Source organism: Xiphophorus hellerii, chromosome 1, assembly GCF_003331165.1.
Source record: "Xiphophorus hellerii strain 12219 chromosome 1, Xiphophorus_hellerii-4.1, whole genome shotgun sequence".
NCBI lineage: Eukaryota > Metazoa > Chordata > Actinopteri > Cyprinodontiformes > Poeciliidae > Xiphophorus > Xiphophorus hellerii.
In genome coordinates this window covers 9700545-9723768 of record NC_045672.1, presented here as the reverse complement: position 1 = coordinate 9723768, position 23224 = coordinate 9700545, and the positions used below count along the sequence as shown (strand labels likewise).

At 38.2% G+C, this 23224-nt stretch overlaps 1 protein-coding gene across 1 annotated transcript in view; it reads right to left on the bottom strand.

The window, feature by feature from the left end:
* mgll (monoglyceride lipase) overlaps positions 1-23224 on the bottom strand; it is a 39628-nt gene that overhangs the window by 16068 nt on the left and 336 nt on the right. The window contains 4 exon segments of the mRNA XM_032565503.1: positions 4811-4947; positions 9055-9161; positions 20712-20850; positions 22162-22267. Coding sequence (XP_032421394.1) covers positions 4811-4947; positions 9055-9161; positions 20712-20850; positions 22162-22267 — 489 coding nt within the window.

Below are 23224 nucleotides of genomic sequence, written 5' to 3'. Positions count from 1 at the left end.
TCTGAAATCTAGAGCTCTCCAGAGATTGATCACATAACAGACTAGAAATTTATGGTTCTAAAACAAGCTAAAAAAGATACGAAGTAAAACCCTAAACTACCGTTCCTCCAGTAAAGGACCACATATTTCTACCCATGCATCTGAACTGAGTAAATATAAAGGAGTGAGAAGCCTGTCTGGATTCATACCCCATCAATTACTTTTGTCCAGGACCAAATCTCTAAAAAAAAATACAATCCTAATGGAATCCCTTATTGCGTTTTCCCTCAATTTGAACAAAAAGGGAAAGTGCTTCTGCAGTTGCTGGTCCTGGATCCTGCAATCTCCAGCACAATGTCAGCACACGTACTGGAGTCTACAGATGGCTCATTGTCTTGTAGTTTTTACGTCATTCAAGGCCTTTTTAAAACAGATTTGTGTACACACAGAGGAGCAGAGGAACAGGCTAATGGAAACAGGATGCATCGCTACAACACTGGGAAGCTGGAGAGTGAGGCCTGTGAAAACATGCTGACACAACACGGATCATGGGCTTGGTTTCCGTAACACCCAGTCTGGGGTTTTGTTGCTTTTAAGGAAAACATAAAGAAGGACTGGAATGAAAATATAGTGAGGTGTTAGGAGGGTGAGGAATAATAAAAGAAGAAAATGATGGCTACAAGTTGGTGGATTAACAGTACAGACTGATGTGGCGGATATCTGCATAAAACTACAACACCCCCGCCACCCCCCAACCATCAGATGAAAAACTAAGACAATGAGCAAACATAGGGACATATCAGAGAAGAAATGTAAAGATAAACAATAAGCATGGGGTGATACAGTCCTAAACTTAGTTCTGATTTTTAGACACTCTACTGCCTTCGTCCATGACCACACAGCAAGAGTATACATTTACAGGCCAAGTTTTATAGTACAAAAGAAAAAGCATCCCTAGATGTTCCTTTAAACAATGAGCTATGCAAGCCAAACCAATTCACATTAATCAAGTGATGCTAAAAGCTTCCGAAGCTCAACTTACTGCAATAAACAAGTATTAATTTACAAGGAGATAGAGGAAGAGGCCTAAGTGAAGAACAATTTGATTTTCAAACTCAGTAATTATAAGTAGCAAAATAAAAAAATCACATTTATTAAAAATGTTTTACAGTTTTAGTCAAACTCGAAGGCAGTACAACGTTATGTACATAGAAATAGTCCGTTCATCCATCCATGGTGTTGGCTTTCTGGTTTTAGCCCCTTATCAAGTCCAGAGGACCCCAAAGCACTTTACACTACAGTGAAGTTAATGAGCCATTCATGCAGACACTCACACGCTGATGGTGGCAAGCTACTGGATAGTAGCCACAGCTGCCCTGGGGCAGTCTGACAGAAACAAGGCTGCCATGCACCAGAGTCATCGGGCCCTCTGACCCCCACTAGCAGGCAAGATGGGTGAAGTGTCTTGTCCAAAGACACATCGACATTGGCATTCGATCAGATTTTCCATCTGATCGAATGCCAAAATGGATCCAGGGCCTAAGACTCAATCCAGAAACCTTACAAAGGAGTTCTTTCAGCCTCTTCTATCCAGGATCTTATTCTTTTAGTCATAATCCATATCTCATGATTATGGGTGCATGGTAAGTAGATCAACCGGTAAATCAAGATCGTTGCTTTATGACTCAGATCATTCTTCATCATGACAGACCAAAATAAGAACAGCGTAAAGGATTCCATATTTAGCATGTCTGTCTCTGTATGCCTACCATCACTCATCAACAAGACGACAAGACACCTGAACTTCTCTCTTCTCCCCAGTTCGAGGCGGAGACTGACCCACTCGCTGGAGGGAAGAGTTTGCTTTGTTTATCCTGTGAACAACCATGGTTCTCATGGGTAATTTTCTTAAAATGCATCTTTATGGGTTAAAATTATATAAGGGCCAATGCAGGTTTTGTCTGCAATAGCCAATTGTTTTGAGACAAGATATTGAACAAACCTATACCCAAGAGAAGGAGACCTGATTATCTGGGCAACTTTGTTTGGAAAAAAAATGCTTCAAACAATCAAAATGCTTGTTTGAAGCAAGCAAACAATCAAATGGGGATTGTTTGTTATGATATCTTTTGGACTGCTATCTAATTCATAATAATCGAGCTTCCAAAGAGATTCCAAAGAGAAATCTAGAAAAAGGATGTTACAATTAAAGATTCATTAAGACAGAGATCTCCTTTCAGGATACCCTTAGAAACTATGAAATAGGACAAGAAAAACAAAAACGCTGATACAAATAACCAGGCCAGTCTTGAAGTTAAGCTCTCAAAGTCCTAAATACCTTGAGGACTTGGAGAAGTTTGTTCTTGAAAGAGGATAACCAGTTTTTTAAAATTGTAATCTTATGTTTAATTCTTCAAACAACTTGGTTCTAATTTCTCTGTAAAGCTCATTAAATCTACAATAAAATATTTATTTGTGTTGAGTTTTACTTATTTGTTGATGTACAATTAAGGCAAAGCTCCTTACTGAAGGGGGACAGTTCTTGAATGAGTTAGCAGTTCTTCTTTTTGCTCTCTGATTTATGCGGTTAACCTATCATGAGCTGGAAGTGTTCCTGACTGACCTGAGCCTTTGTACTTTCTTACTCTATCAATCCCCTAACCCCATAAAAAATTTTATAAAGCATGACACTATGTCAAACACTCATAAAGTACAAGTACAGACTGTGAGTAGCTCATTAATCCAACAGAGACGAGTTCAATGAGATCCAACTTGACTCAGCCCACTAACACCGACAGTAATCATCCATTATGTAACTTATCTCTAATGTTTTTGTTCTATTTGTTTGTGCTCAGAGTTAGTGGGTCACGGAGCACAACAATGAGAGGCTGTGCTGTTTTGGTGCAGCTCTGTGAAACGCTCTGAACCGATCACTTGAAAATAATTCAGTCGCTGCCCTTCAGACTTTTTCTATCACAGATTTATTTAATTGCCCTGTTTCATCAGTCACAAAACTCCACTAAACTCTTTTAACTCTCTGTTCTGAAATTTACACCCATCTACATTCCTTACACAGTTAACCTTACAAGGATTTAAAAACAGTGATCAGCTGAAAACCTTTTGACCTCGTTTTCAAGCTTTAAAGCTAGCTAATGCTTAAGCTACTGTTAACTTAAGGTTAAGCTAACGATTAGCTAACATATAACGCTCCAAAAAATTGGACTTTGTTTATAGCTTATACCAGAACTCTTCATAAGCTTTCTACATGGGAATAACCAGCATTGGATTCTGAACTCAGGATTGCTCACCGAGCTCTAAAGTTCCCAGTCTTGTCGTTTTTGAGACTGGGAACCAGTGACTTCTTTTTCCACTGCAGAAGGCACAGACTCTGGTATCACCAGCTCTATCTGGACCAGATGAACAGCTTTTGTCATAAGCTTACATTACTGTATTTGTAGAATTTTAGTGTTGCAGAGAGAGATCACTCTAATACATAAAAAACAATTTATTTTTATATACATATATAAAGTGTAAAGTGTATGTGTTATAAAAAAATGATCATACAAATACTTTCTGACATTACTTCTAAATCTAAAATTGGTATTGGATTGTTTGGGTCCCCAAATCTCTGATTGGTGCAAATCTAGCTGTGATATTGAAATAAATAAAGTGATTTGTGTGTTTAAATTGCCCACCTGTGCTGTGAACCTCCACATCAATCCAGAATACAGCAGACTGAGAATGTGCTGAAAAATGTGTGTCAGTATTTTAATTACATGGCATCCAAAGTGGCTCTCTGGCAGTGAAAAACCAAACACTGGATTATTTTACTGAAAAAGTCCTATAAGCAGGTTTTAAAAGCAGTTTCATGCTTATATACAAGAACAATAAAGTTGGAAGACAGGCCTGGGAGAGAAACTGGTGCTAACAAAGACAATAAAATTACTTAAAAAGCTACAGTATATACTCTAGTGCAAATTAATGGAGTGACTTTGATGGAGCTGGAGCAGTTATTTTCTCTGCTGCCATTTAATGCTACATTGCACAGTCTTGAACATAAAGTAACTCTAGTAACAGCAATAAACCTTTTCTAACTCAACACAGATGATACTAATCTCCCAATCCTTAATGTAAACTGTAGGTAATGGTGAACTACAACAGGCATTGGGAGGGTCGGTAAAATGACACTGTGCTGGATGTGAGAACAGTTTCTCTTTTCTGTTCCCTAGCAAAACCACACTGACATTTGGCAGGTCACGCAACCTGCGACTTGCTCTGTTAGGGGGTATTTTTGTTACTCTGAAGCAGCTGCAGCTGTGCGGAATATGTGTCACTGTGTGAAAAGTGATGTGCAGTTTACTGAAAAAGGTAAAGCTAACAAACCTTCCCTGAGCTAGTTGGACATCTGCCCTTTACACATCAATTAGACACGTGGTGCTCCAATCCAGCCAAAAACAAACAAAACAGGAGCTTAAAGTGAGGAAAGAATCGGCACAGGCATGGTCTTCTTTAATAGTTTGGTGGTTCTGGCAGAATGTTGGGACAGTGTATGAAACTAGCTCAGCTCTGTTTACGGTTAAACCATATTTTTGATTTCAGAGAATTACAACAGCATGTGGTTTGGCTTCACAGAAAGACTAAATTATAAAGATCTTACTTTAATGTCCAAGAAACTATTCAGTTCACGCCACACCAGATGGTTTTAAAATCTAAAACATTCAAAAAGACCTGAAAAGAGCAACTAATAATTCAAAAGAAAACATAGAAGTAACATCCGCAATCAATGGAAAATCACTGAAAGCACTGAAACGGGTGTTGGGAAGTGTCCTACCATGGAGTGGCCCACAATAAAGACGGGAAGATCCGGATGCCGGGACTTCATGAGGTCAATGTGCTGCAGGGAATCCCTGATGTAAATCTGAAAGTCCCTGATGTTCATCCTCTCTCCTTCACTCTGACCATGGCCAACTGCAAGACGAGACAGTGACAGATTAGTCAATATGAATGGTATTATTTAAAGACCTTTAATGCAAAAACATCAAGGCTTTGGTGGATATTTAACAAATGGCTTTGCTCTAAGATTTTAATTGGCTTTTTAGGAACTCTCTCTCTCTGTTCCAGTGTAATCCTTCTGCTTTGATTTAGACAAAAAAGGACTGAAATGATGGATTGTTAAAAGACGTAAAGAATGAATGAAAAAACATTGAAGGGAAGCCAAACGGATGAGAATGAGGAAAATTGTGGCTAAGATGATGAGGTCATTAGAAGAGAGAGGACAGGCTAAGTAGCCAAATAAGGCAAAATGAGCTGGGAAAGAGAATAAAGTCTGGTTGAAATAGAAAACTGCCCTGGAGGAGAATCTGATGAGAGAGGGATGCAAAGTGGGCGAACAAAAAAGAATTGAAGGAATCAAACCTGTCATAAAAAGAAACATTAACTTATATTTACATTTTGTTAGCAGAGTACAGTGACATAATTTGTGTAGAAAGATGCACAGAGAAATCATCTGGTGACTGGAATCTGACAATCTTCAGCTGACCAGTGACCATCAGATCAGCAACTAAAAAAACCCCCAAATCTTTACCAGTAAGTGAACACACATTACTAAGCTTGACTACGTAATGATGAAATAAACTTTTTCAGTTTAGTGGGGGAAGAAAAGTCAATGTAAGCTATTTTCAGTAACAAGGAGATGTTTAATTTAATGTTGGAGGAGCCCCAGAGATGTAAAAAGCTTTAAAAGAAAACTGCATTTTCTAAGACATGTTGTCTGAGGTTCATTAAGGTTGCAATAGGGCTTCAGGAGTTAAAAAAAAGAGCTGAGTACAGCAAAATATGTTTTTATTCCTTTGGGTTTTCCTGAAGCATGTTGTATTTAAAAACATTTGTTGCCTTTTGGAAATCTTAGACCCCAAATAAAGATCTACATATTTTAGGAATATACATGCAGTCTTATGCTGCAGTGCTACCCATAACACTGGGGAAAAAAGAGCCTAAAGACAGTTTATTTTGTCTTTAAAATGAAAAAACAGTAAATCCTTTTTTCTGGAGAAGGTTCTGTCACACACCCCATGTAACTTGGCGTGTGTTCCCTAATATCAAGGCAGGAAGGCTGGAAAAAATATTTTGAATGCTGTTATGTCTGCTGCATATATAGTTCTTAAAGAGAAATCATCAGATCAAAACATCTACAAAATTCAGAGACTGAAAATTGGCATTAAAATCCTGATCTGTGTATATATCTAAGCACTTTACAAGACGATGCTGAAACAATGTTGATTGCCAACAGATGGAAAGTTTGTAAGATGGGAGAAACAACTAATTCTCTGCAGGCTGTGAATGAAAAGAGACCTAAAAGTTCTTTATATAGACAGAAATACCCATGAGAGAGTGTGGGGAAAAAAACTAACTCAATTGATGAACTCAGTTGGAAACTCCCTAAGGCGATGTGTGTTCCTGTGCATCTGTGTCTGCAGATGAAACAAAGTCTACAGGGACTCGCTCCAGTTCAGTATTTTTCGTTTAACGTCATACTTCAAAAGGTGTCACTGTGCATATGCTTCAGAGTCATTCACCTCCTTTTATTGTGTTTGCCAGTGTTTCATTTCGGTTTCATTATTACTTAAGCAACTCTATCTCCGCCTTTTTTTACTTTAAGAGAGTATGATAAGGAGGCCATGTGTTGATATTTAACGTGCAAATGATGCACTTTACTGACATCACAAAACAGAGATTGAATTTAAATTAATGTCCTCCTGATTTTTAAAGCAGTGTTTTTGTTCAGAAGAACAGTTTTGAAAGTAATACATAAAAACCTAATACAAATTGTAGAACAGAAGAGCTGCATAACTTATAGCTGTTGGGAAGATCTGAGTTATAACCCACAGCACTGGTGCTGGGCACTGTTGGGACCTAGCATCCAGCAAAACAGCTGGTTACTCTGGATACCGAAATGCAAGCTGGCATTCAGTATCCAGAGTATACTATGTACTATGGATCCATAGTACATGTACAAGGAGTTACACCAACATGTAACTCCTTGTACATGTTGTGTAAGGAGTCACAATGATTACTTCCAGTCCTTCTGCTGCTTACACAACATATACAGATACTGCTCCCCTCCTGAAAACTGTTTGACATCCTGATATCTAAAGAAAGATAACAATACAATAAAAACACTGTTTCAAAAAAGTACTTTTTACTCAATATTTTGAGAATATCTTAGAGAGACGTTAATACTGATCTTTGGCTACGTCTGTACTGTCAGATTAGTTGTAAATGAACCCAGCCCAGATTTTAAATTTTCACTAGTTCCACATCCAATTTACAACATATCAGAAATTTTGAAAGTGTTTTTTATGTTAAATCTCAGGTAACAAAGGTAAAGCTAACAATAAAACAGTAGAGGCATGCTTTTATCCCCATCTTCATACCCAAAGATGGGAACTGCAAGTTGTTTGAACAAAAGACTCATGGCTACATTGTGGTAACTGTGACTTTAAATAACCTGAGAAGTTGCTATAGTTCTGCTTTTTGTCAAAGCTTTGGGCTGATGCGAAATTAGTCACTAACAGACTGTGTGAAATTTTAGACATACACTCACAGGCCACTTCATTAGGTGAACCTGCTCAGGTGTTTGTTAACTAAAATAGTGAATCAGCCAATCACAATCCACTTAGCCATTGAGATGTGATGAAGGTGACTTCCTGCAGCTCAAACCAAGCATGAGAATTGATCAGAAACTAGACTTTGAATGTGGCATGGCTGTCAACACTAGGCACGCAGGTGTGGGTATTTCAGAAACTGTTGATTTACTGGGAATCTTACAATAAATCATCTCTTGGATTTACAAATGATCCAAAAAAGAGAAAATATCCATTGAGCAGCAGATCTGTGCAGGAGAATGAATGATAGAAACCAACTAAACAGTAAGTCAAATCACTAAAAACACAGTATGTCAAACCTTGAGGCAGATGGGCTACAGCAGCAGAAGACCACACAGGGTACCGCTCTTGTCAGCTAAAACGTGTAACTATAGTTACAATTCATACAGGCTCACCAAAATTGGAAGACAACAGATGGGCAAAATTTCGCCTTGTCCAATGAGTTTCTATTTCAGCTGCAACATTCAGATGGTCGGGTGAGAAATTAGTGTAAACAACGTGAAGGCATGAATCCATCCTGCCTTGTATCAGTTATTAATGCAGGTGAGGGATGGTGTAACGTTTTAACGCACTATCTGAAAACCTGCTGTTGGTCATGTCCATGCCTTTATGACCACAGATGTAGTGGAACAGGAGATTTGCGTTATAGATGTTCATATGACTAATCTGATGCAACCTATATGATGTTGTCGTGCTGTTATGGACCACAATTTCTGAAGAATGTTTCAGCCTTCAAGAGGTATCTGTGACCCAAAACATTGCAACATTTCAGAGAGGCCCCACCCTCTGACAGCAAAGTGTGCCTGATAAAGTGCCTGGTGAATGAATGTATATCCAACCGCTGACGTAAAGCGGTGTTGTAAAGAAAACAAAGGACTAACCCAGTGTTTCTCAATTCCCGTCTTCAGAGACTGCTGCCCTGCATATTTTAGATGCGTCTCTGCTCCAGAACACCTGACTCAAATTATTGCATGACCTCCTCTTCATGCCATAGCAGGCTGCAAAACTATGTTCAATCACCCACTTATTCAAGTCAGGTGTGTGGCAGAAGGGAAACACTTTGCAGGGCAGTGGTTCCTGAGGACCGGAATTGAGAAACACTGGATTAACCGAAGGCCCAGAGAATAATAGATCTGTCTTGTTTTGAACCAGTTCTTCGTCCTCTGATTGGTACGGGCTGGAGAGTGTTTTGAAAACGTATGTACCACAACATGTTTCAGGAAGAAAAACAATGTCCATTGAAAGCTGCAAAGCAAAATCATTTTCTCAAACAGGATTAGTTAGCTTTAAAACAAATAATCTGTGTCAGTCAGAGCTGTATGCGACTACTGATAAACATGAGGGACACAGTGAGCGTGGGTGTAAATGTATGCATGGGCTTACAGTCCTGTGATGTGCGTTTGTCACTCACCGTGGTCATGAGCAAACACCAGCAGGGACCGTTCTTTCAGTCTCTGTGCAATTTCTTCATATGGCCCACTGTGCTCTCCCGCTCCATGAGCAATAAACACCAGAGCCCTGAGAGGAGATGAGAGGGAAAATGTTGATTTTTTTTTTTTCTAGAAAGGATCTGTGCGTGACTTCTTTTGTACTCCTTCCAATCTCTTGCATGCGGGGATAAACTGAAGTTTATATTCTGCATGGGAGTGGCATCCTTCCTTGATTTACTCATAATCAGGCTCTGCAATGACAAGTTTATGACTTGAAATAGCCTCAGAATCTCCCCCTGACAGGCCGCGTGGATGAGCCACGGCAGGACCGAAACGGACTTGCAGGATGATGGAAGAAAATCATGAGCAACAGCAGAAAAAGACAAGCTGAGAATGAAGCAGACTGTGTGTTCAGAGATAACAGCTATCATCCATCTGTCAGTCTGCCTGCCTCTACACACCCCTGCCTGCCTGACTCAAAACACACACGTGAGATGCCACCAAAACATGGCAAAGCGCATGAATTTAGCAAGAGCAGCAACCGTATATTCTTGCAGCTCTTTCAAGACCGAAATACGAGAAACACGAGCTTAAAATGCAGGATTTTAGCGATCCCGTTTAGTGAAGCAGTTTAAAAAGTCTATTTTTACCTAAATGTTTTCAGTGAAGTTAACCTTACTGTAAAGTGCGGTACAAAAGTATTCATACTACCTTTATATTGATCACACTTTACTGTATTTTGAGGCAATAGACAACACAAAGTCATGAAATCGAATAACACAGTTTGCCTTAATTTTACACAGGGAATTGGGATAATGTTTGCAAATAAATTCCCATCTGATTATTCGGGTGGGTAGCCATGTCTTAGTTTGCAGTTCTGTCGTATTGTTTAAGAACCTAAATCTGTGATTTTAAGTCTGACCTGTCTGCTACTGTATGTTTCTTGGTCTTCCTGATGTTGTTTCTTCACTGATGTTCTGTAATATTATGGCCTTCACAAACAGCTGAATTTATAGTAAGATTAAATGACACATAATAATCTATTTACTAATTAGATAGAAGAGAATTAAAGTGGGTTGAATACAAAAAAGAACAGTTCACATTCCAGTTTTTATTTTTTGTGTAAAAGGGATGTTATATTTTCCTTCTATCTCACCATTATGGACTATTTTTTGTTGGTTTAGCACAAATAATTTCACCAACGTACACTGCAGGTTGTAGTTCGCACCTAAACCACGTCGCTTATAGTCTTTTCAGTTTGTAGACATTCTTTTTCTTTCTGAAAACAAATGAAGCAAAGGAATATATCAAGAGTTTAATTGTAGAGGGGAAAAAATCTTCACATTTTGGCAGAGTCTGAGGGGTGAGCGTTGAGCCTCTTTGAGATCAAGACAGTTTGAGAACTGGGGGCACCAGGCTCTGAACCCCACTGTGGACAGATGGGGTGACGGGAGTGGAAAACAGAAGTGGAAGAGCAGAGAGTTCAGGACAGAGGATAGAAATGGAGGAGGAAGATGATGAAGAAGTTTAAAAATTTGGAGCAAGTATCTTATGATTAGGATGGAATTGAATTGGGAAGATATATGAGTGTCCAAAAGAAGAAACTGACAATCCTTAATAACATGAGCTTGAGACATATGGAGCCAGAATAGTTTCTTGGATTTCTTGTTGGCTTTTTCTTTCAATCAAGTGACAATAAAACACTGGAAGAAAGGTTGGATATTTACCTTTTTTATTGTTTCTACAAAACAATTATGAGCAGCCAAATTTATTTATTTTTTGACAATAAATAACTTTTATGTCAAAGTGAAAAAAGAACATGTACATAAAATTAAAAAATTACATAAATACTAACCCAATTAATTACAAGTTCTCTATAAGATTTAGGTCTGCACTTTAACTGTGCCACTAAAGAACATTTACCATCTACGATGTTGAATTCAAACCATTTCTGTACAGCTATAGCTAGATACTTTGACTTTTTCATTGTGATCTCATCAGACAAATGAATTTTCTTCCACCTGACTTGGAGCCTCCCACTTGCCTTTTGGCAAATTCTAGTTTCATCCTCAATCTGAGTTTTCTTCAAAGCTTTGAATGGTGAAGAACCTGGGCAATAGTTGTTGTCTGTAGTTTCTCCATTTCAGCTGCCTGATGTAGGCAGATTTACATATGTGGCATATTCCTTCCATTTCTTTAAGAAGGAATGTTTTTGTATCCATCCCCCTGACACATACTTTTCAGTAACCTTTTCTCTAATTTACTTGGAGTGTCTCTTTTGTCTTTATGCTGCAAAGGTATCCAGGAATCCCGATTAACCAGTGAGACAGGTTTCTTTATATTGCAATCACTTGAGACAGCCACAGCACTCAGCTGATGTCCATTTCACTCATTGTGAGACTGGACATATGTTTCATTAGGCCAATCACTTTAAAGGTGGTGAATAATGATGCAACCACCTATTTTACGTTACGTATTTTTATTTAAGTGTCATTATTTTGTAGAAACCAGTTTTCACCTAAACATTAAAGGACTTTTTTATAAAAAATGCCATATTTTTAAATGAAGATTATTTTTGCTAAATCAATAAGAAAGGTAAGACATCCAAGGAGATGAACACTTTTGTAAGGTGCTTCATCTGTACATATCTGTAGAAAAGCAACCTATTCTGATTGGCTGCAGACTGACAGGCATGATATGTTATCAGTAACATTAGCTCACATTTCTCCTGCAGTCATCTCTTCATCTTCAACACCACATTCAATTTAGAAATGTTCTCAGTTTGTATCATACCTGAAGAACTGTTTAAAAGACTAAAACATTTTTTTTATCAATGGTTATCCAGATTTTCTAACAGTCTTTTTCTTTTTCTAGTCGGTAATATCTTCCATCCTCTGAATCGAAAGGCTCCTAAACTAGTTTTTAACCAGTCTCATGTCAACGCATAACAGATAACATGACAGTAAATTTAGGGGTTTTGAAACACCGCCCTGCAAATGGGGAAAATACTGGATTTTTATTCCTAGAATGGGGCTTGTTAAGGCGACACTTGATTTTATCAAATGTTTTGCGTCTTCTATCAGTGCATACTAAGCAGGGGAAGCTGAGCGTTCCTTCTCTCAGAAGCATCAGTGGTGCTGAGAAGCCTGCAAGAGCTTCACTAATCAGCAGCAGACAATTAACCCAAATGCATTCAGCGACAGAGGAAGGAGGGGACAAAGTGAAACGAGGAGGGAGGAAAATGAGCGAACGTGTTACGGGCGGGGTGGTGAGGAGGAGTAGAACAGTAGTGACTGTTCATCAGGGGTTCTGTGTCACTCACAGCTCTTCCTCTCCTTTTTTTAGGCATCCATCGCTTGGGGCTAAGACTTCCTCTGCACTTGTAACGAGTGAACTTGAGTGTGAATCAGTGTCTTTGTGCGACCATAATGTTCTGCAACACACAACCAGAGGAGCTGCGGTATATTAGCGGGGGTAATTTGGCGTTGCTGTCAAGGCAACTGTAGTGAACAGCATGCTGCAGACTCCATTTCTTTTCAAGATGTTCTCCATCCATAATTTCACCAAAAGGGTTTTTGATGCAATGGATGAGCTCACATTTTATTTCTGTCCTGTAACAAAACTGTATGAAAACAACAAAATAAATTGTATTTTCAGTTTAAACGCTTTGAATAGTCGCATACTGGTTTCATTCAGTAACAAACTGCAGACAGCTAAGTGACATCACCAAGAAATCCTCAGTATGATGGCTCAGTCACACAAAGCCACCTCACTTTTATCAGGTCCCTTTTCAAGCATCTGTTTCGCATTATTATTTGAATTGGATACTACGTTTTGGTATTATTATTTGGTACACCAGGTTCAATTTAGGGTGAAAGTTTGAGGTTCCAAAATATTTTTTTGCCACATTCCATCAACAAAATTAATATCAAACAAAGATACCATTAGTAAATAGAAATTAACAGTTTTCAAATGGTGACCAGCAGCCCAGCAGGTAATAGTCTCAGCTAAGGTCAGTATCTTTTAGTCAACAGTAAGAATAAGACAGGACTAAATAGCATCCAAGGTAGAGTTGCAAATTTATTTGTGATAAAAAAAGACTAATGTTTAATTTTATGATTAAACAGACTATTTTGAAGATGAGGGATTTAGGGACAGTTACATTTTCACATTGCCTTTTCCAGTAGCAAATGAAATCACCACTTGGAAACAGCTTTTTTAATAGGTTGGACATTTTACTCCGGTTGTCTTTGTCTGATATTAAAATCTGTTTGATGACCTAGAAAAGGAGCACATGCCAAAAAATGAAAAGGAAGAAATCTATATGGGTGAAAACAATTCTTGACAGCACAATAACATTATCATCAATTCAAATGAGCTCTACGCTTCACCTAAAGTGCACCATGTTTGCCCAAGGTTTGCATCATCACCTCCATAATTAATGCCTACTTAGATCTGTCCTGATTACGTAAAGCTGGAAAACTTTCAGATTTTCCTCCTTTTTCAAAGGATTCTCGCTTTTCATTGCCTCTTCTATCATGGGAACTGGGGATCTACTTCTCTCTCACACAGCTTCCGCTGCTGGAACAACGTGGCTTAGAACAAGTCCTATTAAACCACCCAGAGAGTGAGAGACAGGTTGTGGCTCCCACTGCTTTAACACGGGGCTAGTCCAAACAGCCACAGGGTCTAAACAAAGCCAAAGCCCTAATCCACCTTATGTATAGCCTGTGGGGTGCAGCAAGGTTATAAGCTTTATAAAGCTCTCAATGGTCCCCAAATTCTCCACATCACTGGTGAACATTACTTAGAACAGGAACTTACCAGAATTTCAAACACCAGTCTGTACTATCTTTCTGCTGTCATGTTTTCACATTGCTGCTAGTAACAAGTTTTAACATGCTTAAAATGGCTCATCTTCATTTAGTTGTTTAATATTGAAGAAAATTGAATTATTTTAATTTGTAATATTCATGAGTGTGAATTTAGAGTATGACTTTCTATTTTTCAGGGATTTAATTGTGACCTGATGCTGAGGCAACCCTTCAAAATGGGTAAGATCAGAAAACAAGCCATTCAGCTAAAGCACATGTATGTTCACTTCTATAAGCCCAGGAAATGGCTACAAGAAAATTACTCCCCCAAACTTCCTGGCTAAATGTAAGCAGAAGGTCATGAGGCCCAAAGCAGAATTTAAGTTGCCTATTCGCAGATGTATCTATGGAACATAAAATTGTTTGTGGAAAATCTGCCTATTTTCTGATTTTTTTCATGAAGCAAGTCTAAAATACTCAACAGAAAATGCAACTCAGGAAGCTGAAGTGCCTAGGTGCAATGCTACACACACGGTAGGCACACACTATTGGATGGTGCTTGCAAAGCAGCCAATCCAGGAGGACCATTGATTTTTCTTGACACTGATTGGCTGTAAAGCAAAGATCAGAAAGACTGCAGCTATTTAGTTCTCCAGTAGTGCAAAGATGGTTTCTACTGTGTCAGTACACATTAAGGTATATTTGTTGTTTGAATTATTAAAACAGTGATATAAGTTCCTTCAGATGGAGTGACAAGTTTATGCAGATTTAAGCTATAGTTTAGTCCCTAACACCACCAGGGGACTGAATACTGGGGATCCACTATTTTGTCTAATCCTACTGTAAGTGCTTATTTGTTTACATAAAGCCCTAATATAAAATTGTATCTGGATTGTTTGCTAAGCGTAGGAAATAAAAAAGCCAACAATAAAACAGAAGCTAAAGAAGAAACAGACTTCAAGATGTTTTGATTTTTTTTTTAAAAGAAATTAAACACTAGAAAGAGTTTCTATATGTCCATTTTATTTTACTCTTATTTCAAGTAAATTTGAATGTATTTCCACTGATAATGCTTTTCCTTTCCCCAGTATTCTGAAGTACAGTGCAAAAAGACTCACAGAGACTCAACTGTAACTCAAGTGCCCTTAATTCAATACAACTCAGAACCATTTAAGACACATTCAGGCTGAACTCCCAGGTGGCAGGAAGAGTTGATGCACTTGGAGCAAAAAATAAAATGGATGTGACAGATAAGAACTGCGCGACAGCTGCAAAATGATGCAGAGTTTGACAAGTAGAAAGTTAATGTGACAGACCAGTATGGAAAAGGATGCTGGAAACGGGGAAGTTATTATGTTTGTGTCAAAGTGTGCTGAGCAGAGACGGAAAAAAAAGACAAGAAACAGGAAATTGCTGCGTGATGGAGAAAGACTGAGGCAGACAAGCTGTGACAGTAGGAAAGCTTAAACCGATGGAATAAAGAATGGTGCTACTTTTATATCTAAAATATTCCTTTGCACAGACAAGTTTGTTTTTTCTTTTAGAAATAATTTATCAGAAAATCCTAAATAAAAAGGAACCTAATTGTGCAAAGAGCTGATCTTAAAATGAAAAGCTCAAAAACAACAAATTTGCACATTACATATATAACGATGGCAATTAAAACTACATAGTAAAAATTCTATTGCAACATTTAATTTGGTCATCCTTCCTAAAATAATAGCTACATTTTTTTGGCAAAAAGTGGCTTATGCCATTAATTTACAAAGATAACAAAATAATCCTTTAAATGTCTTGACTCCTTGAAGTAAGGATAGATGCTGAAAAACACAATTCATGGAAATTATGAAATCCCTTAGAAGCATCACCTGAACCCCATGCTACCACAGAAACCTCCACAAACTGCCCTCCATAAACTCCTTAGCAACTTGGCAAAGGAAAAGCATGGTTTAATGATCCACTGCCAAGCCAAATGCCACACTGCACTTCTTGAATGTGAGGTTTGTGAACTAAACATTCCCAAAGACTCTGCAGCATCTCAGTACACATATAATATTATTGAACATCCTCAAAGACCTCCGGTATGATTTATAACTGGATTACTCATACCTCAGCCAAATTAAAAGACACTACCTAAAAACATACATCAGTTCCTAATATTTAAAGTGAGCTGCCACCTAAAGTCAATATCATAGATTATTCATTATAGCTCTGCCATAAATACCCCTGAGTGTTCATACAAAGAGAACCATTGTAATGAAAGTACTATCCACAGGCACAGGAGGAGAGTTTAAACCGTCTGATATTGCTAAAATGCAAACAGAAAAGGAAACCCTGACCCCATCTGACATTTCACTGTAAGGGGCTATAGCTGTTTGCTGTATACAAAAAGAGCTAGTAAAGTACAGGTGCAGGTTTCAGGTATAGCTTCCAAATCGGTCAGTGTGTTCATGTTTTTTGATGGTTAACCCAAGTCAAACATCTGCTAGGACCCTGTTAATGATTACAGTCCCTATGTCTGTCTTGTTACCTTTCACCTGTTTCTTGTTAAAATAAGACCATTTAGAAGCCTTTGACCTGATTTTTTGTTATGCTCACTTTGTGTGAAAATAAAGTAACACCTTTTTTAGCAGCTTCACAGTGGTGATCTGGTCTAACATAGTTTCCCTCTTAACATGAGCTACTTAGTAAGTTTTGCAGTAAAACTAAAAATAGAATAAATAGTAATGTCTGGAAGATAACCTTGAATGCCGAGTTGATATTTTGCCCCAAACACTTCAGTTGTTGCTGTTTTGAGTAAGCAGTAAAATAAGTACTGTTGTACTGCTAAGATGTGCGACAGTAGTATCCACTAATTCACTGAAAGTGTAATTTAAAGTTTCTAAAGTATTTTTTTCCCAGATGACTTTTAATAAAACAGAGTAGTAAATATAAACAAAAAAATGTCCATTAATATTTAGTTAATTCTTCATAATTATTTCCCTGTAAAATAATAAGCTACTAGAAAGGTAGTACAGTATATCTTCTATTTTTTCCCAGAATACAGAGATTTTGTAAAAAATTCTGGTTCTAAAATGGCAAAAAATAAATAAATAAATAAACAAACAAATTCTCAGATATTATTCCTATATAAATTTGATGCATCATTCCCAGTAGCACATTATGCATTAAACTTTTTGTTTTAAACATCTGTATGCTAATTTGAGAATTTCATACCTGCTTATCTTTATGTTGAGGTACATTAGCAATCTTTAAATACATTTAAATAAAAATGGTGCTGATCGTGGTTGGCTTTTTCCCTTCTAATTATTTACTTATGATTTGCCTGTTGCGTGCAGGCCTTTATCCTTTTACCGTTACAGGTTTTTTTAAAGATATTTATTTTCATGAACTATTCTTGCATTCGGTCATCTAATCCTCTAGTATGTTCAAACAAAGGTCACCCTGCTTGGGCTTTCCCCTTTCAATCACTATGGGGTTTCATTTTAGCCTGAATGATTCATTTCTGCTTTTTAACACTTCAGTGCATTTAATATTTTGAGTAGCTGCAGAATTATTACTTTGTATTATACTCTGGCTCGTAATGCAAACGGCATTGTGATACCTTGTAGAAATGAGAATGTAAAAGACCGACTTTAATAAGTCCCCTGGTGATGAATAATAAACGGCTTATTATGACTACACCTAATCACCTTCATGGTTTTTGTCTGAGTGCTTTGTTGTTCAAAAACCTAATGATTCTGATTAACATTTAGATAACTGCTAAATTAATGTTAATTACCCCTTTTTTGTGAAAAACATAAATTGCTACAAGCAATTTCTTTGTAACCTTCTTTGGGTTCTGTTTATATCAAGAACAAAATCCTTAATCTTTTTACGTAGTGCAAATAAATTTCTACTATATCCAAAAATATATACCTCAAATGTATCTATATTATTGTTTTACAATTTAAAATATTTTTCTTACTGAAACTGAAGTTTTGTCTTCTTCATTTTCCTTGATATGAATCTGTTTCTCGCTGAGCAAGAAGCAGATTCTACAGAGATGTAGAAACCTCTACATCGATAATATATTACAGTTACTGCATCTCATGATAATAATCTGACAGCAGTTGCACATGGTCACTGTAAGCCTGTGGCTCTATTACAGGAACCCTTCAGTCTGTGTCTTTTCTTTTTAAAGAGATAGGCTGCTTTTATCCAAACCACCTTAGGGTGAACAGATGCCAGTAAGTCTATCAGGAGCTGGGTTAGTGATTTAACCCTGACTTTCCAGTTGAAGACAATCCCTCCACCAAACTATTTTTAAACCCAACATTGCTGATTTATCATTAAAAAAAAATGCAGTTTAAAACTACAACTGTAATTCCACCATCACTACAGAGCTGCTGCAGTTCTTCACCCAGTAAAACTGAAAAGCGCTTGTCTGTAATTACGACAGCCGCAAACTCAATGAAAAACTTTTAATAAGTCTGGGTAAAGAATGCAACCATCACATTAAAGTTTAATTGCGGCTTCTGTTGTTACACACTTTGGAATCATGCTTACTCAAAACTGTGGAGCTTGCGTCTAAAACTTAAACAGTTGATCTGCTTTAACCAACTCACTCCAATGAATAACACTGTCACATGGCTGATCTAAAATGTCGGTAAAGTCGTGAACACAACTCGATACAGCCCACAGGGGCTACTCAGTCTTCTTCTACTGTGCCTGCTTGCGGTTTTAGCAGGTTTACTGGTTGCTCTCCAGTGAGAAAGCGCCTACGTAGGCCATAAAAAGCTGCAGCTTTAAAACAGTTACAGCACAAGCGACTCTGCAGATATTCCGATGCTACGCTGCTTCAGCTTTTTAGCACATGTGTAAGGGAAATTCATATCCATTAAAGGATGGATTTAGTGTGAGAGTGCTGTTGTTTAGATCCACAGGAGCATTGTGGGCAGTATTTGCCTCATCAGTCATAGTTACAGAAAAACAACGCCTCGGTGTTTGAAACTCATCTGCCTAAGCATATACACACAGGTATACAAGTAACCCCGTGTACAAACACAGAGTTAATCACGGATGACTTCTGTGTAAACACACGGATATACAGATGTGGCTGTAAACCGGGAATCTGCTCCACAGCTGAGTCAGAAAACAAACCGTGGTCTTTATGAAATGTGTGGGCCCATGTGTGAATTCCAGATGTTCTGTTTAGCGTGGCATCATTTTCTGGCATGCATGCAGCTTTGCGGCTGGTAGGAGAGGTTGACTTCTCAGAGATGGGAGTAATGCGTTGGGTTTCGTACACTGCCATAGACACACATGTGACAGGTGCAGAGGACTTTAAAAGCTAGAGACTGCATACCACAGGGGGCCCAACAACAGGAGGCTGAGGGAAGTATCAGCACTACAGTAAAGTACTGTTTTAATACTTCTGTGATTTGATGTCGCTTTGCCAAGGACAGAATGATGTTATTTATCCATCAGAATGGAGAATGAGTCAGGATTTCAGACATTTATGCTGTCTAATTGTGAACACTACATGTACAAAGTAGATTCTGTCCACAGGGGTTGAAAGCACACTTTAATTTCTAATATTTGTGACATGTACTTGGACTGGGAATTGTCTCCTGGGCTGAATGGATGTCCTTTAATACTTGACTGTACTGAGGTAACAACAACACTCTTCAATGTTTATATTACTGAGGGAAAAATAATCGAGGTTAGCTCTTTTTGGCATCAGCAAGTTGTTTAAAGAAAAAAAAAGTAGGTAGAAAATTTTAAAAACTGTAATAAGCTATTTATCCTATATGACATGTGTAGACAGTGAAATACATAAATATGTTTTTCTGTATTTCATAGTATAATTCTTGTAGACAAATCAGTTCAAATCAGTTTTGTCAAGTCAAAGCTTCAAATGAACTCAAGATAGGAAACTGGCAATGAAACTCAAAACAGTGCATCTTTAATTCTTATTTTGAGCTGTGTTGCCCCCCTTCATGATTCTGCTACTAGCAATTCTATTAGCATTAGCTAACAAGCCGTTTTAAAAGCAGAGTTTGAACTGTCCAAATAAAAGAGCCTGTAGGCGATTGGTCTGGTTCTGTAAAAGCTAAATGCATAATAACATCAGTGACTATTTTACCTTACAGCCTGAGCCACACAGTCAAATTCTGCTGTTTTTTAAACAGGGTCATAACCCAGTGTCAGTAATCATGTTGTCTATGCAGGGATTATCATAATTAAAATGTCTTTATGAAGCACAATGAGTCGAAATAATCCAAATTTCCTATAGATTAGAGCAGTTTTTAGTCATTATTGACTCCTAATACTGACCTACTTTTATAGTTTAAAGCTCCATGATATCCAAACAGAAAACCTCCAACCAACGTGTATAACTCAACAAATAAAGGTTAACAGCCTATAAATGATTAAGACAGTTTTTCAGCACTGACGAAACAGTCTGACCAACTCTTGCCTGCTTGGAAAGTTAAACCTTAATATAAAAAAATTAAATAAAAGAGCTCAGACTAACTGGTGCACTAAACACGAGGTGCTGGGCAGCTGATGGCTTAGCCTTAATGGTTTTACACCCACACAAGCATGCGCAAGCAAGGTTTCAATAGACAACCCAACTGTCATCTGAACCGCAGTTCCCCTATCTGTTAAACTTAAAGTCATGTGACTCCATGACGGGAAACAGCCATGTGCGCTGAATTACTTGTAACGTCACATCACAAGATCACACATTGAATTAAAGCAGATCAAACCGGTGGAGTGTTTTCCTATTGATTTTGTCATGACTACGGATCACGTTTAGCCCACTCTGCTTTTTCACTGACCTTGGCGGACTTGCGGGCTCCCAGTAGCGGCAGAACAGGTGCAGTCCGTCGGCGTTGACGATGTGTCGCAGCTCGGTGTAGGGGACTCCCTGCGGGCTTCGCCGCGGAGCATCTCCCGGCTCCGGCATGGAGGGTCCGTCTGCAGAAAAGACACCGAGCAGCGATGACAGCACGTCGCCTGCCGCCGTAGAGGTAGCAGCTGAAGGCAGCGACGAGCAGGCAGGCGGCGGTGGTCACGGCGTTCATCGTTTAGTATTTTTTTTTTAATATATATAAATAATGTATGCTGTTGTCCTTCGTCGCGCGAGGACCGTGTGATGTCACACGGTGTTTGTGGGTCAGTAAGGATCTAATGTGGAGCTGCGCGCGCTCATTACACACACACTAACCGACGCGCACGCACAGAGGCAATGTTGTCTTTGATGTTACGTCACAGGACCATATGGTGTGCTAACTACAAGCTCGCACTACCAGTTCTTTCTCTTTACACCTGCCCAGTTAGAAACAGGTTCATAGTCATATCACAACAGTGTGGTTCATTATTCATACAACATAGAAGACAAAGATCCGTAATATTCATGTATTTGTAATGCAATTACTCAATTGGATTATATTGCCATTATGTCCAATAATCAGTGGTGGCTGGTTAAAAATAAACAAAAAAAAAAAAATATCTCGGGGCTGATATATTTCTCTTCCAAGTCCAGTATGGATTCCAATGAACAGTAGGAAACTGACTACAGTTCCACAATTATATAACTTTCTTCATACAGTGAAATACCTATGGAGCGTTAAATTAGCTAAACATAAAAGTTCTGTTCGTTAACTTGTGAAATATGCAGTATTTAATCATGAAATCAAGGTCAATAGTTAACACTAAATCAGACTCAAAAACTATGAGAACCAACAAGCAAAATTCTATTAAAACTGAAGATTATCAATTATTACACTAGACAAGGCCTTCCTATCATAAATAACAAAAACACACTGGTATGGGATGGAATAATTACGTCTACCTTGACAAAAGTAACCCAGAAATGAGAAGGACTACAGCTCCGTGGGAACCCAAACACCAAATCACCCCTCCAGGATTTATTTATGAATGTTCATACAGCTGAGTCAGCAAACAGAACTTCAGCTTGTCCTTGTCCAACACCACATCAGAATCTGAACATCATTTCAAGCAAACATTATTGGAACAGAAACTCAGAAAGAGCATAAACATTATTAACAATAATAAAAAAAGAAATCTTAGCAACATTTACCCAGAGCAACATTAGCATTTTGCTAACAAAGGCAATAAAATGCATAAAATAATCCACGTCCAATAGCTGATTGTCAACAAAGACCAAGTGATAGCAGATGATGGACAGAAAAATTAAACAATGGAAAAGAGCAAAGCAATATGGAAGCTAAAACTAATGCAGGCTGAGGAACATAATAAGCTTACGTGTCTGCTGGAAAATCCTTTGCATTTTCAAGCAAGGTCTCCCTCCCCGACTGCTGTTGTCGCCATAATTAACTTCGTCACCATGGCGACCCAAAACTTTCGGCATCTTTGATGCCAGGGCAAAATTCCAAGCAAACCAAAGGCGTTAGAAATGCTGATTGGTCAATTGTTTACTATTTTTCCATACACGATTCCCTTCTGTGCGGTATATCGCCACTGCTAATGTCTACTTAAGTTTTTTTTTTTTTTTTTTGTCTAGTTCATTGCATCTTTTGTGAACACACGTCTGCCTGACACTGGGTTAAAAGTGGATATGTGCCCTTACACCTCCACTATAAAAACTAAAAAAAAAAGTAAAAAAAAAGAAATACTGCAATCGTCTTTCTGGTTTAGTGACTTGACGGCATACCTTTTTCCTTACGGTCAAGATTTCAAAGAATTTGGGGAATTTATTTCTTTCCTTGGAAACAAAGAAAGAGAAAACAAAACAAAAACAAACAAACGTCATTGTTTGTTTTTGTTTTTCGTCTTAATATCGTTTCAGAGCCTTCTTCTTTCTTTTCTTTTCTTTTTTTTTTTTTTTTGTTCATTTGAAGCAAATCCAGAAGTCTGAATTAGCGCTCAGAGTTATGTTACTGTTCGGGCATTTTGCGCATAGGACCTCGCACATCATGTGTGTATAGATCTTGTTATGACGTTGGACTGAGGAGACCCTTACTTGGACAATGCTGTTCTGGAGGCATGCGTGCGTAAAACCTCGCTTTTGTTTTGCGCTGGGGTCCAACGTTCCAAATCCAAACGCTCCGTGAAGGTATTCCCTTTAACCCGACAGCGTAATGATGGGAGATTTCACCAAAAGCGCCAAGCGATTGCTCTTCGAGTGCCTAGATTTGAAGCTGACATCAAAAACCCTGCAGTCAATCGATAAACTTGGTCGACTGCAGGTCCCTTTGCGTGCAAAAGAGTGTAATGTGCGATTTGACATCATCAGCAACATTTGAGGTCTGCCGGGTGTAAATGCGCAAAGGTGGAGAAGACGTTCCGAATGTAGATGCAAAAATGC